Below are 17,248 nucleotides of genomic sequence, written 5' to 3'. Positions count from 1 at the left end.
GACTATCTTCAAAGAACAGTCGCTTGCTTCAACTAGTGTGACAGATGCAGGTGGGATGGGAAGCAAAAAGCATAAGCAGGTACGGGCAACAGCTCATTTCTCCACACCAGCTCAGGAATGGGAATTTGGGGGAAAAGAGTGTGGCTGAAGCTCAAGGCAGGTGCGGCTGAACAGTGTCTGTCCAAGCTTCAACAACAGAATGTGGCTTGCGTGCGCCATCTGTCCGCCGGCTTCTTCCGGTCCTTTCAGAATTCAGGAATTGAAGATTGAATGTCGCGCAAGAGTGAGTTGCCGACCGAACCCTCGACGCAAATCCAACGCCAACGAACAACGCCAATTGCACCACCCCAATTGTCCGCCATCCCTATTTCGCAGCCATGCCTTTCGAGAAGACGGTACGTTGCACGCCTTGCCCCTCGAGATTCAATTACACCAGCACATAGTCGTCGCTGCTCTCTTCCACCTCCTCGTCCGACGACTCCCAACTGCCGGGCATCGGTGTAGAATTAGCAGAAGAAGAGGCCGCTGCTAACACTGTTCTTCTCCGTTGTAGCAAGAACTCATCCGCGGCCGCGGCCCTCAGAACTCCGCGTACCCGTCCTACAAGAGCCCATACGGTCCTAAGTGAGTGGAAATAGAAGTCTTCGAGCGGACTGCGATTCATTTTGTCTGGTTGTCAGAGGGTGGATTCTTGTTGAGAAAGAGGATATTGTTGGAGCCGTATTGTCGACTACAGGAGCTGTTGTGGGCGATTGGTTTCTGGAGGAGCAGACATGGAAAACGAGACCACTGCCTCAAATTTTGATATCGCCGCTCGGAGATGGCATAAATATGGTTTCTGCGATAGCTGGCTGATCAGAGTTTGCGACCAAACAGGTACCACTACCAACCTAACATTGCCGGATGGACTCCTAAGCAGTTCACCCAGCTGTGAGTATACACCACTCCCCAGTCACACCCAACCTCAGCCAGTCAACGGCCGAGGACGCATCAGGCCGAAGCAGTCAAAAAGGCTGGCGCGGATCAGAGAAGCAGAAATAAAAGGAAAATGCTGACCCTTATCGATTCGTAGGGGCATGAAGGCCGGCGCCTTCGGCGGTGTCGCCCTCTTCGCCGTCATCTTCTACGCCTCGGGCATCCCGCGCGTGCAGCAAGACATCCTGATGAAGGTCCCCGGCCTCCGCAACTACTACGTCAAGGACATCCCCGCCTCCGACAACCCCTTCTAAGCGAACGAACCCCAGCATCTCTCTCCATGGTGGTTAGTCGATTATCAATTCAAGCGTCGCATGGTAGAGAAGACGAGGAAGAGGAAGAAGAGGCTAGAAGGGCAGCAAGCGGCGCAAAGGAGATTAGAACAGCTTGCGAGCGATTATATCCAAGCATGGCCGGCCAACTCTTGTACAAAATGACACAATAGACTTCTGCTTTCTCACCACAGACGACACTGAACTGAGATGATTCCGGTGACTTTGATTTGTTGAAATTGCTGGCCGTCCCTGGCCAAATCTTCATTGTACTCTATGCTGCCTTGCTCTCTATGGGCAAACCCTTGTCGCGTGTGATGTACATTGATCGCTGGAAACCCCCATCAGAATGTGGTATCGCTATCATACACCATGAACCTGTTCATTTCTTCTTCAAAGCAATCACCTCATCTCTCTGCCCCCTTTATGCCATTTTTGATTTTGTTTAACCGCAACTGAAAGTACGTGAAACACAATTCTCTGGATGATCTATGATGATCTATGCCTTCTTCTCACCACCCTCCATGATCTGCTTCATCTCCCCCTTGATGCGAGTCACCGTGCCAGCACCCCCGTACACCAGCCCCGTGTAGACCATGGCCAAGCTGGCGCCGGCGTTAAGGATCTGGAGCGCCTGCTCGCCCGTGGAGATGCCGCCCGTCGCGAAGATGACCTTCTGGCTGCGCGAGCCGTCATCGACCGTCTTCTGACTACGGGTCGATGACTTGGACAGCGGCGTCGTCGTGTCGTCCTCGATCATGCCCGTCGGCGTTCCCTCGAGCCCGGCCAGGCTGGCGCCGACGGCCTCGTCAGCGATGTCCTTCTTCTCATCGTGGACGGTGCGCTTGCCCTCCGCGCTGGGTTGGGTGAGGGCCAGGCTTCGACCATCTAGCATCTTGCGGTACCGCTTCACGAGGTCGAGCGTGCGGCCGAACATCATAGGTCCCGAGTAACCGCCCGTCTCGCCCAGGGTCGCGGCCTCCTTAGCAGTCACGGCCACACCCGGCGGCACGACACCAACTCGGCGCTTGGTCGTGTTGCCAACAATAACGCCGTCCACGCCGCTGCGCCAGACCGCCTGCACGATGCCCTCCATCTGGGCCTCCTCGTCCTCGTCGGGCGAGACCTTGACCATGACCTTGGGCTTGGTCTTGCGCTCGGTCCGCCGCGCCTCGTCCACGACGGCGCTCAGGATCTCCGTCAGCGGCTCGACGGCCTGCAGGTCCCGCAGCCCGGGCGTGTTGGGCGACGACACGTTGACGACGAGGATGTCGGCGTAGGGCGCCAGGCGCGAGACGCAGTAGGTGTAGTCGCGGCTCACGGCCCCGACGTCCTGCTCGGGCGTGTCCTTGTTCTTGGCGATCTGCACGGCCAGCAGCCTGCCCTGAGCCAGACTGCCGGGCGGAACGGCGCCCTCGCCGTTGAGGACCTCAGCTTCGGTCAGCCCGTGGGCGCGGGCGTATAAGCGGACGCGATTGCGGAGGCGCATGGCCATGTCGTCGGCCCCGTGCGAGTTGAGGCCGTAGCGGTTGATGAGGCCGTCGATGCCCGGGACGCGGAACATGCGGGGACGTGGGTTGCCCGGCTGGGCGAGCGGGGTGCAGCCGCCGACCTCAACCAAACCGGCGCCGAGGGCGAAGAGCGGGTCGATGATGTCGGCGTGCTTGTCGAGCCCCGCCGAGATGCCGATCGGGTTCGCGAGCGGGTGGCCGAAGACGGACAGGCCGAGGCCGGCGTCGACGTGGGCGCCCGAGCGCTCGCGGACGTGCAGGTTGACCGGGTACAGGTTCTTCATGGCCTGCACGCCGACGTCGTGAGCGTCCTCGGCGTCGGGCCAGAGGGTGCGGATCAGCCGCGGCACGAGCCATTGGTGGACTGAGGCGCGCGTGTCGGTGGCGTAGAAGTAGGCGAGGTAGCCCGACGTGGCGAGGAGCGTGGAGTAGAGCAGGATTTTGGCGCGGAACGCGGCGTACGAGGCCGTTCGGGGTGCGGAGTACGAGGACGATGTCGAGGAGGAGGAGGTGGAGGCTGTCGACGGAGAAGGCGGCACAGTAGACGAAGAAGAGGAAGGAGAAGTAGTAGTAGCAGTAGTGCCAGTCGTTGAGTTATATCGTTTGCTGGGCAAGGATCGCGAGAGGCGTGGGCATTGCTGTCTCGTCAAGCTCTGAGCTAGGAACGCCGTGGAAGAGCGCACGGCACGCTGTGTGAGTCGGACTGAGGACGCCATTCTGGCGATTGCATGCCTGGGTGGCACAGCACTCAATGGGGAGGTGGGGTCTTGAATCAGTCAAGAGAGAAAAAGTTGAATGGAGGGGAAACAGTCGAACGAATTGAGGCTTTTGGGTATGATGTCGTACGTCCCTCAGCTCAGATTAAGGTCCGATGAATGGAATGCAGTCAAAAAGCTTAGGTTAGGGCGTTTGCGTTGCCGTGGGGGTGGATTTAAGCTCCAAATGGCCTAGCCGCAGGGGTCTCAGGTACAGTGCGGCAGCTGCGGTTACTCATGGCGAATTCCTGGATCTACATGTATTCATCAAATAGCAGTAACTTAGGTACAATATAATGCATGTTAACGAGGCACGTCAGCATAGGTATGGTGACCGGCAGCCAAGTCTTCTCTGTTTCTACCTAGGTAGTGACTAAGCACAGAAACAAGCCGACTGGAGAGCAGGTCTGAATAGCTAAACTTAATAACATACATGTGTAAGCAAAGCCAAGTCAACCAAACAAGGCGGCGTCCTTGTCGAAGAAAGCAAGAATATATCGCCAGGGATGCGAGACTGGATTTACGGGCTAAGGTTAGCGTCTCATGCCGGCTCTACAGCCAGCCAACAGGCTACAGGGTATTTCGAGCTGAACAACAAATCACAAGGTGAACATAGATACACTTGACTGTAGGCATTCTTCAAGGGCTGGGCTTTTTGAATACCGATGCTAGTATCATAAGCTTATAGTCCTAGAAGCTCAGATGCAATTGCTGGAATATGTATTGAGCAATGTGCGGATAGAAAGTTCGGATAGCTGAAGCAATAACGACCCAAAGATACAGCGTGTCTGTCAATGCCCACCAAGCTCAAGCTCCACACTGTCTTTCCACCTCCGTACCGGGTCTCAACTGCCACATCGCAACTTCATCTGCATCCGAGGCCATTAGGCAACACACTGCCGGCAGCACACTACACTCTTTGATGCTACTCCTAGACTCCGGAAGGTCATGATTTAACGGCATCGGATCCCCTCGCCATGGAATTTCTGACCGAGGCCCTGGACCTGGTCTTGGATCAGAAATTCATCCTCATTTTCAGCTCCGGCGTCTTCGCCATTGCATTGGGAAGGCTTTCGCAGCAGTACAACCACGGCGAGCTCGACGCCAGCATTCTTGTCAAATTTGGGCTCCTCAACTCGGTCCTTGTATTGTTTGCATCCCTGTGGCTCAGCTACGTCAATGCATCTGTGCCGGCACCCTACTTGGTAAGTTGACAAGTACTCACATATCTCAATGAGCAAGGAGACTGATTAGGGGCAAAAAGGATGAATTCTTCCACATCCCGCAAACCCAAGTCTACTGCCAGGGCAGATACTCGCAATGGGACGACAAGATTACTACTCCTCCCGGACTGTAAGTATTTCCATCATGATGTTTTGACTCAATTGCCCCTTGGTTGACAAGTTCAGGTATCTTGCTGCTATAGCATGGACACGTTTTGTGGGCAAGTCTGATTGCTCGGCCCAAACCCTGCGCCAGTTCAACGTTGTCGCCATTTTCTGGACCTCGCTCTTCGCAACTTTCTGCTGCCAGCCTACCATCAAGGGAGAACACCATCGTCTCCCCTCCGGTCAAACTATGCGCTGCACTCCGGTTTCAACATCGCCCTTTTCCCCGTTTTGTTCTTCTTCTCTGGCTTGTTCTACACCGATGTCCTCTCGACCTGCGTAGTTCTCGCGGCTTACTCCAACCACAAGGCGAGGGTATCCTCCCGATCCGGCCCTCCCAGTTTTCTCAATGACGTTTACACGGTCGCGCTGGGCGTCTGCGCATTGTCCATGAGACAGACCAACGTGTTCTGGGTCGTGGTGTACATGGGCGGCCTGGAAGCCGTGGCAGCCCTCAAAAGTCTCAATCGCGAGCCTGCCGATGCTTCTTTCAACGTGATACAATCACAGTTCCAGCTCTTCCCTTGGAGATACACCCAAGGTCATGTTTATGACCCATCTCTAGGCAACGCAAAGCCCCAATACTTCCCTTGGAAGTACACGCATGGTGAAGTTTACGACCCGCCTGTGGGCGATGCCTGGCCGGCGGACTTGGCTCTGTGTGTTTTCAGTCTTGCCTGCGCGGCGTTGTGTAACTTCGGCACCATGCTACGACGAATCTATCCACACATCGTAACTTTGTCTCTTTTCGTGGGGTTTGTTGTCTGGAACGGCGGCGTCGTATTGGGCGATAAGTCGAATCACGTTGCTACTCTGCACGCGGCTCAGATGCTCTACATTTGGCCCCTGTTTGCCTTCTTCTCGGCCCCATTGTTCATCCCACAGATTTTCCGGTGTTTTGAAGCAGCACACCAGTTTGTCACAAAGTCATCGTCACCTCCCATCGTCAACCGGCATCACGAGGCCGGCAACCACTTGCGGAGAACAAGAGTGCACTCTTGAGGGCGTTCAATGCTGTCTTCTCCAATGGCCCGCTACTGTCAGCACTGCTGGTGGCTGCGTGTCTGATGGTTGGCTTGCTGATTGTTCACTTCAACACCATCATTCACCCCTTCACTCTCGCCGACAATCGCCACTATACGTTCTACGTCTTCCGGTATTCCATACTTCGGGGAACCCTCGTCAGGCACGCGCTGGTGGCCGTGTATGTTTTCTGTGGCTGGCTCTCCTGGTCTGCCTTGTACGACAGCAAATCCCCCAAACCTGGATTGGATGCTCCTCCCATTATTACCATTTCGGTGGGGGAGATGGTCAAGCCCGAACTCTCTCAATCGCCTTCGACATCCACAGTCCTCATTCTCCTGTTGACGAAAGCCTTGTCTCTTATGACGGCCCCACTGGTGGAACCCCGATATTTCATCTTGCCATGGGTGTTCTGGAGACTTTTGGTGCCCGCTTGGTCAATCGACGAACTTCTTGGAACACACCAGATTGCAACAGACAAGCCGTCGTCTATCTGGTTGGTGCGGTTCGGTAACCGGTTTGATATCAGGTTGGTATTGGAAACTATCTGGTTCCTTCTCATCAACGTCATGACCATGTATATCTTTCTGACGAGGCCTTTCTACTGGAAAGCCGAGGACGGAACTCTTCTAGACGGCGGTAACGTGCAGCGTTTCATGTGGTGAATGCATGGGCGTGTCTACATAGTTAATTAATTAGATGGCCAGTTAATCAATGTTCACTTTGCTGCTGTGAATCCAGAGACGTCAGGGGTAAGGTAGCCCGTCTGCCCAACCGCAAAGCCACAGACAAATGAGCTACTGTAGGTGCAGTGTGGCGCACAAAGAGGATCGCCCAGCCATCCGAATGTCCCCGGGAGGCCCGGGTCTTTCAAGTGCTCATCTACCGAGTATGTGGGAGTTATGTCACAATATGTACCAGTTGACGTTTTATTATTAGTAGTGGAAATCGACTCATCGTATGATCTGCCAATCTCCCCGCAAAGTGACTTTTCCGAGAGCGGTTGAGGGTTGGGGCTGGATCAAAGAGCGAGAGAGAGCGAGAAGGGCGACCCGACAATGGCCGATGGACGGGTAGCCATAGTGGGTGTTTTAAGTGTTCTAGCGTTCTAGCGTGCCCTTTGCTCACCAACCGTTTTCCTTTGATTGGCCCAGCCAGCGAGACAGCTCAGCCAGCTGGGCGGTCGCACTGGAAAACCGCCTGGGAGTGGGACTGGGACTTGCATGTGCGATGACCGCCGACCCGAACTTGATGCGCAAATGCAGGTTTGTGTGCGTGCGTGCAACCCTCCCTCAGCACGACAAACCGACGTAACCGTTCAGGATTCTTCCTGGTGCCCTTCCATCAGATTACGATAACCGCGGCGTCGTACGATGATAACCTGACCATTACTCCCTCCTGAAGTCGTCTCCCACAACGCAACCACCATATACTCGGTTCCCGCGAAATCCACTATAGTTCGATCACACTTCGGTCTCTCTCGGTTGTAACATCGACACAGAAAAGAAAGAGAACCGACTTGTCGGATCAATCGAAGCTTTTTAGGTTAGTGGCTTCAGGGTGTGCGGTACCGGTTCAAAGGAACCAAACAACCAGCAAGAAAAAACAGCTGCTTTGCGCATCACGATCAATCACACGAGCAAAGTCCAAGCAACCCCGACAACCCGACAGCCACTATCCTCGGGTCCAGGCACACCCACAAACACCCACGGACACACAACTCCGAAATCCACGTGCATCAACAACAAAGCCTCATCCAACTCAGCTACATACACCAGAGCCAGACAAACGAGACGATTTAAAATACACCACACATCTATCGCAATCAATAGGGTTTGTCGGCTTTCACAAGTACCACCCACACAAACTACGAGCCATCGGCGGAGGAACTTGCGGGATCAGCGGTCGAGAGGTTACCAACACACCCAACCACCACTTCTGAACCATCTACTGTATCGACGCAGCACCCGGCTGCCGGCATCTTTCTTCCAACCCGCCCCCAAGATGCCGTCCTCGCAGCGGCCTTTCTTCCTCTCCTCCTTCTTCGCCGCCTTCCGACTCCAGGCGCCCCCCTCCGCCTCCGCCCTCTCCGCCTCGTCCCAACCCTCCAAGACCCACACACATACCCAGTCCAGCAGTTCGTCCGGCTCCGCACCGGGGGCCGCCCGCGGTCTCGCGACGTCCACGCCTGCCGTACCGACAGCCTCTTCCACGTCGACGTCGTCGGCAGCGGCGGGAGCGGGAAGCGTCATGAACCAGCTCCCCATCCACTCGCCCCGCGCGGGCCACCACCACGGCGGCATGCCCATACCCTCATCGCCCGGCAGTCGCGGAGGGCACCGACGCGGCAGTGACAGCTCGAGCGAGGGGTTCCGCGACGCCAGGGGGGCGGACAAGTGGTACATTGGCGGCCGGACGGCGGGCGGCGAGGAGAAGTTCTTCAAGCTGGGCGTCGTGAAGCGGGTGCGGAGCAATGACCGTCTGAGCCTGGATCGTTTAAGTCTGTGATGATGGTGGAGTTGATTTGAGCGAACAAACAAACAACAAACATGACACACAAAAGAAGACTGGAGAGGCAAACAGCCTAGCCAAGTGGATGGGCGACCGACCGCAAGAAGCAAATATAGAAAGAAAGAAAGGAGGAAAAGCGTTCTTACTACTACGGACGGAGGAGCGAGGTTCGTGCCTGATTGTTGACTGGGGAAGAAGACATTCCATTACAAGATGCATATTCACCGGACAAACAAATGATGCAAAGAGATGATAACGAAACATAGGGGCGGCCCAAACCTACTACTCCCCTCAAGGCGTTTATTTTGCTTCTTCTTTTTCTTCTTCCCCAATGGTTGGGTGAAATCTGAGGAAGGCGTCTATCGGCTCTTCTTCTTCGTTTTTCTGCGGCGTTCGATGGCATCAATCCCCATCATATGGGTTCCCGAGCGACAGGCGGCTCCGTGGGGTCGGCGTCACCCCACCAGACAGTCTTTGGGTTATCTACTATGGGGTTGAAGACTTTACATACATACATCAACAATAAAAGCACTGCTTTCAGATCAATGTCTGGTTTTGGGGGAATGATGCCTTCTTTTGGTGCACAGGGATTCATTCATCCAGCCTGTCGGTCTCGAACGTGAAAACCGAACAATGAGGAGTAGCGGGTGACATCGTCAGCGCATCCGTCAGCGCATCGAGCGCGTAACCGAAGTCGGAAACAAGGCCTTAACATTTCCATGTATCGTGTATCGCATAACATAGCGGAGTAAGTGATTTCACCAAATCGATCAACAGAGGGAAGGAACATGATGTGCATTTGTCCACCTTTTCACACACCTCTCAGGTCATCGTTCAACCACACTTTTGCCCATCATCTTCGCCTCCTTACATATATCAACTTCGGGAAGGCTGTTGACAGAGACTGGAGTAGCGACAGCACATCTCCGATAGAAGGCGAGTCATCGCGCATTTACTGTGTTACACCGCGGTCACTGCTCCTCCCATGGCTTCCCTCCGGTTCGGTCTACATCACCATGCTCTGGCTATTAGGATCCTCCTGGTGCGTATCTCGGCTTCACCCTTGGGCTCGAGGCAGTTTTCCGGAGTGCCGCTCACTCCATTCATCTGCGGCATCACCTGACGTAGCGACCACAGTCAACTGGAGAATGGACGTGCCCATCGACCAGCTGCAGAGCAAGTATGCCGCGTCTACCGAAGTTACGCCACCACTATCATACTGCTGGATGGTACGTCAGTTGCCCGTTGCTGGATGGCAAATTTGAGTACAGGTACACGGCACTTATTGCAAGTATATACAGCAAGATATTGTTTTATCGCATTGCTCAGAATCCTCCTTGCGATTCATTCTAACCTATGGTGCCACACGTACTAGCTTGGATAGGTCTTGGCCACCAGGTAACAAGTGTCCCCAACAACCCCTTAGTCGGACGGGCTTGTACTGCATCACGATCGGTGAATCCGGCTGGTTTTCACCCATTTCCATCATGGGAATATCAGTGGCAACACCTGGTGATGTGAGATTTCCCACACCTGAAGACATAATACCAAAGTTGTTTTGGTCAAGCCACTCAGAGCATAAGCGCGCTGTGATTTGTGCGTCCGGTTTGATCACCTCACCACCATCGCTGTCACCCGCCTCCCCTCTGAACACCACGAAATCTCCTTGAGCTTCAGATGCATCGTGCGGCTTTAGGCAGAGAACGCTGTTGTTCCTTTGCGATGTTGCTTCTTACCGTGTTTTGGACCCAGATATGGCAAGAATAACCCGAATATGATCATTCTCCGAACCCAAGGGATAACCCATCTTGTCAACCTTGCCGTTGCTTGATGTGATCAACCCGGGGTGGTTAAAGTTGGACCAGAGGAAGCTCCAAAAACGAACTTTGCCCAGTCGGCTGGACTCGGGTGACAATTCATCGCTCTGTTTCTTGTTGCCGTAGTATCCTTAGAAATAACGTCCGCTAGGAGAGAGGGGTGTTAAATCATCTGTGATGAAACTGCCATGTGGTGAGGATAGGGAAATGAGAACGCCACGAGAACAGGCAGGAAAGACCATATCACCGACTGAAAAAGTGCAGGCCGGTACGGCCGCAAAACATACTCACCGTCCTTGGTATACTTGGTTGACTATCTGTAGCCAAGATTGGACTGGGAGAGGAATATAATGGATAAGAAGTAACTAGTTTCGCAACCCGTATCCGATAATTACCGTGATCTTATGGTAGCCTGAACATGTACATGGCTTTATCCGGCGCATATCTCAGTGCCACACGTACTCACTTTTGGCGAATATGATGCGCCCCCTTTTGCTCCAACCAAATGACCACTCCATTTTGAATCTATAAAGTCTACGTCTTTGAGCCAACCCCTGAGCCCCTTCTAAATGCCTCTACCGGGAGGTAGTATAGCAGAGATGTACCATGATACTTCTAAATGTAATAAGTCCACGACCCAAAGTACTTACCAACCTGTATATGACGGTAGAACTGCCAAGATGGCTACAATCCATTGCTCGTGAAGTAGGGCTTTACAGTACGATACAGAATTCCTGTCATACCCCCAAAAAGGAGGTGTCAATGCGAAGCGCGTTGTAGATGAGATCTCTTGTAAACCCTCCACGGCTCAACTTCCCCGGTTCATATAGTTGGGTCAGAAACCGAGCGACTCCTTCTCCGACTCTTTCCTGCAGCGAGCCTTGGACTGGCATCATCCACGAAGCAGGACCTGGAACGCGCCCAGGTCTGGTTTTCACTTCTCGGAATATGCTTACAAGGTTACATCGCAGGTCATCCCGGCAGGTGGGGGCCGGGGGTTGGGTGTAGGGGGCCACTTTGATGAAAGAGGATCTCCGTCCGAGGTACCCGGGGCCACACTCAGGATCTATTCGCCTTCGGTTGCTTATCAATCAACATGAGCTTCAACGGTTCCAACTCCCACCACCTGCGAGCGGTAGAACCGTTCCCAAGAGCCTCCATGACTTCACGATACATGATGAGCGAAACCCGACGGCACAAAGCATGCACGCAGTGCGTAAGTATATCTCTCCTACTCCATCCATGTCCCGGCATCCTGAATTGGTCACGGCTAATGGTATGATTTGCAACTTGTCCCAGCGTGACAGGAAGATCAAGTGCGACGGTTCGCAGCCCAAGTGCGGCCGTTGCGTCCGCTACGGTCACGAGTGTCACTATGCTCCCGCAGCCAAGCGATGCAGCAAAGCCGACTTTGCCACGATGCTCGAGGCCATGAACAAACGCCTCCTGTAAGCCGAAGCCGCCGCCGCGGCAACCTCCCAGAATGCCGACTATTCCCTGCATCTCTCCTCGTCGGTGGCCATGCCGCCCATGTGGTCTCCCTTCCCCGCCAGTGCCCAGACTGCTGGTATCCCTTTCATGAGCCCTGACTTCTCCTTCCCCGCGGGACACGCCGCCCAATTCGCACCTCGCGACGAAGCCGCCTTGACGGACATGAGTCCAGCCACTATGGGAAACAGAGGCGAAACTATGCAGACCCAGACCACGGCCCCCAGTGCAATGCCAGAGCCCGCCTTTAACTTCTCTACTACTCTCGGGACCTCCGACTCGGCTCTACTTACGCGCGACCAAAATTCCGGCTATCGCGACGGCACGCCAGCCCAGTTTGCAGACTTTGCATTCAATGATGGCATGACTCGGTACAGCTTTCAACCATCAACGATACATAGTCACTCAGACGCGCTTGTATCTGTATCAGACAATCCGCTACAACTTCAGCTCGAGCTAAACGGGGCCAGCCTATCCACGGAGAAACGGCGCCGTGTGGATCCTGAGCCGAGCTATGTGTGGCCGCCGGATGAAGAGACGTCCAAGTATGTGCCGCAAGATGGTGCTTGGGATAAGGATGGGGGCACAGGTCTTGTACCATCAAGGCGACAACAGGCACGGCCACGCCACAGTAGAACCATCAACAGCAGCTCCGAGGCTCAGGGGTCCGCTCCGTACGAAATTCGGCAGTCGTCTGTGGACTCCTCTGACCCCTCCCACATCCTGTCACCCTGCAGCAGCAGAATGCCGCACAAGATCGGCAACGGCGCATCGTTCCAAGGAATCCCCGTACTCCAAGGTCCCGGAAACTACGACAGCTGGGTCCGGGCCATGCGGGGCGGCGGCGCGCAAGGAGGGTGTCTGGGACATGCTGACGGACGTCTGCGAGAGGCCAAGAGCGCCGCTGCCGCCGCTCGGCGCGTCGCCCGCCGTCCGGCAGCAGTACAACGACGACATGACCTACTGGACGAATAAGCGCGACCTGGCCCTGGGCGGCCTCGAAGGCAGCCTCTCGGACGCGATGCAGGCGCGCGTGGACAACATCGAGTGCGCGAGGGACATGTGGCTAACGCTGGAACGCGAATGCAAGCGCTCGGACGAGCAGATCCTCCTCGAGACGATGCAGAAACTGAAGGACCTCGCTACTACGGCGGCGCATGATGGCAATACTACGGTGGCGCGGTTGGCCAGCCAGCTGCGCGAGTTGCGGACGAAGTTGGGCTCCGTCGTCAAGGTCCATCCGCTCCCGGACTGGTACTTCACCATGCACTTCTTGCTTTGCTTGCCGCCGGTCTACAACGAACTGATATCACGTATTACGGCGTCCGGGGCCGATGCCTTCGATCTGAGCTCAGAAGGCAGTTTCGAGCAGGCCATCGCGTTGGCTAACATTGAGGAGAGACGTCTTGTCTAATGTATTCCGCTCATGACGTAGGTAATCTCATCAGGCGTCGCACAGAGGATGTGATGGGATGGGAAATTTGTATGCGGGCCGTCCCGGGCCGCGCCGGGGCGAAGAGTGGAGCTGCGTCCCACTGGCAGAGCCACACGACATGCATCGCTAACGCGGTTGCTCGTCCCGTCAGTACCGGCATAGGTCGAATCTATTTATTCCTTTGAGTTTGTTTCCGGCACGCTTAGCAGGGTCTCATATAAGGATGTATATTTGCTTGCTAGGTTGGTGGAGTAGACAATTAGCCAGAACTTGCCTAGAAAAAGAAATCAGTGAGCAACCACCAAGATGACCACGGCCAATTTCAACCAACCGGCCAGCCCGTCGGACAATCAGTCGGACAGCCTCCATGAGAGCCCGCCGCCGCCGCCGAGCAAGCCGTCCACCTACAACAGGGTCTACAAGGGCATCTTTGGGTTTAAGAGCGCATGAACGCACACATTAAATAAGTAATATCCCAATCTAGCACAAGTATAATGAAAGAAATCTATCCAGAATAATGAAACAAGAGTACCAATCTTCTACACTCAACATGAATAATTCAAGCCATCAAGGCATCAATTCCTGAAAATTTACCTATCATTCGCCACACACTTCCAAACAAAATCCCAGCGACTTTCAAAAAGGTGACTATTAACCTCATAGTCTTATCATCTTGTCTTGGTACTATCTTTGCACCAGCCCAACACAACGCGATCATTCTACTTTGGATCCCTGGGTGACCATTAGCTAGAACCGAGTATACAGGAAAGGGCTGCAGACTTACGCCAAGCAGAAACGAACTTAGAACAGTAAGCGAGCCAGCGGCTATCGAGAGCGTGTACACGCGACTCATGGCAGTGACGATGGCCTGGCTAATGGCGTCGCGGACCTCTTCGGAAAATGTCTGGTATTCAGGGCTGCTGCTACCGGCCAGGATGCCACTCGTATGTCCAGTGAAACCGGGAGGCAGCAATGGTTTAATGTAATTTATTCTCAGGTTCTGGAAAATAATACCGCTTGTGGAAACGAAAAACACGATGCCGAGACCCTGGGCTATACTCAGGACCCCGACAGCGTTAAACACGTCTTCTTCTTCGATGACGGCAGCCACACAGCCGAAGGCACTCATCAAGAGGCAGCCGCCGCCGAGGCCAAGCACGACGCTGTATCCATAGATGGCCGAATTGCTCGTTTCATGGCTGACCGTGAACATCAATGCGCCGCCGGCCACGGATAGCAACCCGCCGGCAAGGAACCAAGGGAAAATATAGCCCAGCTTGGACGTCAAAGCTCCGTTGATGATGGACATGGCGACAACCATGAAAACGAAGGGAAGCAGGCGCACAGCAGCGTCCACAGCGGAATCTCCTCTGGCAAACTGGAAGTATAAGGGGAGGTAGTATATAGGCACATAGACGGCTCCGGGGGCGGCGAACGTGGCCAACTGCAAAACCCCAAGTTTGCGATTCCGAAGCATGTGAGCGGGGTAGTATCGATTCTCAGCATCGATGAAGGGATGGAATATATGGCTGAGAACAAAGGCGATAGCGAGTACACCGGTGAAGACCCAGAGAATGATCTCGCTCGCCGACTCCCAGGCATATACGGTACCACCGAATTGCAGGGCCATGATGAAAGCAATACCCCAGCCGACGAAGAGGACGAGGCTGAGCCAGTCGAACTTTACTAGCTTCTGTTTGAAGTTCAGATTGGGCGAGAAGTTGAGCGACGGGAGGATGAACAGTATGGAAGGGGCCAAGACGACGAAAATGAGGAGGTTGACGTAAAACCCCCAGCGCCAACCGACAGCGCTGTCGGCGAAGGCGCCACCTACAATGGGCCCCAGAACCGTTCCCAGACCCCAGACGGGAGTGACGAGGGAGAGGTACATGGGCCGCTCTTTCGGTGTGGTGGCCACGCTCAGGAAGGATAGGCTGCCGAGGTACATGCCGCATCCACCCACGCCGGCAATGGCTCTACCGACAATGAGGGCATCCATAGTAGGGGCGGCGCCTGATATGGCACTGCCGATCTCGAAGACGGTAACATCGGCCAAGTAGAGCCATTTGATATTGAATAGGGAGTATGCCTTTGCCCAAGGAAGCTGGAGGGTAGCAGCGGGCAGGACAAAGGCCGAGCCCAACCAGGAGAATTTCTCGAATTCGCCGACCGAGTTGATGATGTGGGATTGGATATCTGCTACCTGTAATTCAGACACGCCGCCTCGTGTCAGCATTATGTATGGGATTCTGCATTTCCGAGGGTTCAGGTCTCGTCAATCAATGAAAATAGACAACGCTGGCACTTACCACGGTGGTATCTAGAGCGAACAAGAAGGTGGAGGCGAGGATAGCAAAGACGGCCATGGCCCATTTGAAGCCCTTAATGTCGCGCTTTCCAATGACTGGGGTATCGTCTTCTTTTTTGGACTCGTCCGATCTGATTTCACGGCTTGTCCCATCTTCTTCTCCCTCAATCTGTGCGGGCGGCCGGTTGTCAGGCACTGCCGTGCCTGACTCGGGAAAGATACCTTTCTCGCTCATTCTGGCGACACGGAATGGATTCAGGATTTGAATAATAGATAGGGAAAGGAACAAGTTATTCCAGAAGTGAGGTCGAACGTTCAAGTGTGTTTTTGGCAAGGAATGTAGACAGGTCTAGATAAATAAGTTATTTAGATACCGGCAGCCATCCACCATAATCCTGTAGACCACGATCTTGCTGATTAATCTGACGACGATGATTCCGCAAAGAAACATTTGTAATATCGGGAGAACAAAAGCCCAAGAATCTTGCAAGTCTCGAAGAGGGCAAACAGAAACAGACAAGACAAGACAGGAGAGGCGAGAGCTCCTTCCTGCATTTCTGGCCCATTAGGAGCAACTAATAAGCTGGCCAATCATCATGTCCAGATTCGCGGTCACTGCCGGCCCGAGCTCCACTTTCACTGTCCCATGCAAGTGACCCAGGCCGGGCCGTTATGCTCCTGGACTGACACACCCTCCGCCATGAGGATGATATCTAAGTAGGTAGGTAGAGATTGCGTTATTCCTTACTATTGAGTACGTACCTAGAAAGGGGTCTAGCTAGCACGGACCAGCACCTATATTGCACAAGCAAAGCAAATAATCAAGTCATCTCGTTGTCCAACATGCATCTTTTCTCAAACCTACTTCTGGCGAATCTTGCACTGGCCCAGTGTGCAAGTGACCCTCACAATCCATTCCGGTCATTGGGCAGCTCGCTTGGTGTTCCCGGCCGAAATCAACCCTTCGAGTACGTGATAGTCGGTGGCGGGACGGCTGGGAATGTTCTAGCTGACCGTCTGGTCGAGGATCCCAGAGGTTTTACCGTTGCCGTTGTCGAGACCGGGGGCTTTTCCTTCTTCGAGAACGGAAAGCTCACAGAGTTCCCGGATACCAAGACTGGTCTACACCTGTTGACAAGACTCATAGAGCCTTGAGACAATCTTTCCTACTAGCTGAGAGGCTCGCGTATATTAAACTTTTCTTGGTAAATTACATTATCACTAATATTGGGCTGTGTACCTTGGCTATTGCTGTCGCAACCGGCAGAGAGCAAGAGGGTGACGTAGATAGATTAGGTGAGGAGTTCAATAGATATAGAACATGATTTAAAAAGGAAGCAAGTATAAAGGAAATAACTGAGCTATGGTGCTATATCTATGGGATAAAACTATAGTACCAGACTCTCAGACGGTAATATCCGCATAAGCCTATGTCCACCACTTCTTACCCCTGATTCTACTGTACAACTGCTCACAGCCAACGGCGAAAGGCTTTGCCCTAAAATCAAAGAACTCTTTAGCACGTAGTTTTAATATTTCTTATTTCGTGGTCCGTGTCCATCTTACTTAACAATCAAACCTCCTTAAATCTGGATCTTGTGACGGACTCTTCAAGCGGAACCTTCACATCAGCGGCGAGAATTTTGGAGGAGGCCCGGACCTGGGGCCGCGAGGGCACACTGAGGGCCATAGCCCCAGAAGCAAGCGAGAGAAGGGCGACGAGCTGCATGGTGGTTGGTTTGGTGAAATTAATAGCGAGAGAAGA

The 17,248-nt window shown here is 53.9% G+C and overlaps 7 protein-coding genes across 7 annotated transcripts; 5 read left to right on the top strand and 2 right to left on the bottom strand.

Annotated features, from left to right (window-relative positions):
• Positions 1–377: 377 nt before the first annotated feature.
• PG994_000747 (Alpha-glucosyltransferase alg-10) lies at positions 378–1,229 on the top strand (the record flags this gene model as incomplete). The annotated part of the gene is made up of 3 exons (XM_066852156.1): positions 378–395; positions 554–624; positions 1,073–1,229. 3 exons carry the CDS (start codon positions 378–380, stop codon positions 1,227–1,229), a joined length of 246 nt encoding a protein of 81 aa, XP_066722788.1.
• Positions 1,230–1,746: 517 nt separating this feature from the next.
• Positions 1,747–3,474, bottom strand: PG994_000746 (Dihydroorotate dehydrogenase; the record flags this gene model as incomplete). The annotated part of the gene is made up of 1 exon (XM_066852155.1): positions 1,747–3,474. One exon carries the CDS (start codon positions 3,472–3,474, stop codon positions 1,747–1,749), a length of 1,728 nt encoding a protein of 575 aa, XP_066722787.1.
• A 1,016-nt stretch (positions 3,475–4,490) lies between these two features.
• PG994_000745 (alpha- glucosyltransferase alg10) lies at positions 4,491–6,589 on the top strand (the record flags this gene model as incomplete). The annotated part of the gene is made up of 4 exons (XM_066852154.1): positions 4,491–4,718; positions 4,778–4,866; positions 5,063–5,749; positions 5,809–6,589. The coding sequence occupies 4 exons, from the start codon at positions 4,491–4,493 to the stop codon at positions 6,587–6,589; spliced, it is 1,785 nt and encodes a 594-aa protein (XP_066722786.1).
• A 1,339-nt stretch (positions 6,590–7,928) lies between these two features.
• PG994_000744 (uncharacterized protein) lies at positions 7,929–8,432 on the top strand (the record flags this gene model as incomplete). The annotated part of the gene is made up of 1 exon (XM_066852153.1): positions 7,929–8,432. One exon carries the CDS (start codon positions 7,929–7,931, stop codon positions 8,430–8,432), a length of 504 nt encoding a protein of 167 aa, XP_066722785.1.
• A 2,916-nt stretch (positions 8,433–11,348) lies between these two features.
• PG994_000743 (uncharacterized protein) lies at positions 11,349–13,154 on the top strand (the record flags this gene model as incomplete). The annotated part of the gene is made up of 4 exons (XM_066852152.1): positions 11,349–11,468; positions 11,552–11,700; positions 11,806–12,414; positions 12,497–13,154. 4 exons carry the CDS (start codon positions 11,349–11,351, stop codon positions 13,152–13,154), a joined length of 1,536 nt encoding a protein of 511 aa, XP_066722784.1.
• A 735-nt stretch (positions 13,155–13,889) lies between these two features.
• Positions 13,890–15,718, bottom strand: PG994_000742 (Major facilitator superfamily domain- general substrate transporter; the record flags this gene model as incomplete). The annotated part of the gene is made up of 3 exons (XM_066852151.1): positions 13,890–13,907; positions 13,960–15,378; positions 15,485–15,718. 3 exons carry the CDS (start codon positions 15,716–15,718, stop codon positions 13,890–13,892), a joined length of 1,671 nt encoding a protein of 556 aa, XP_066722783.1.
• A 608-nt stretch (positions 15,719–16,326) lies between these two features.
• PG994_000741 (alcohol oxidase) lies at positions 16,327–16,638 on the top strand (the record flags this gene model as incomplete). The annotated part of the gene is made up of 1 exon (XM_066852150.1): positions 16,327–16,638. The coding sequence occupies one exon, from the start codon at positions 16,327–16,329 to the stop codon at positions 16,636–16,638; it is 312 nt and encodes a 103-aa protein (XP_066722782.1).
• Between the last annotated feature and the right edge of the window lie 610 nt (positions 16,639–17,248).

This window comes from Apiospora phragmitis (genome assembly GCF_038363925.1).
Source record: "Apiospora phragmitis strain CBS 135458 chromosome Unknown utg000001l:1.0-2902119.0:1.0-2906034.0, whole genome shotgun sequence".
Classification (NCBI taxonomy): Eukaryota; Fungi; Ascomycota; class Sordariomycetes; order Amphisphaeriales; family Apiosporaceae; genus Apiospora; species Apiospora phragmitis.
The sequence above is the reverse complement of the archived record's forward strand: the minus strand, read 5'-3'. Positions and strand labels throughout refer to the sequence as shown.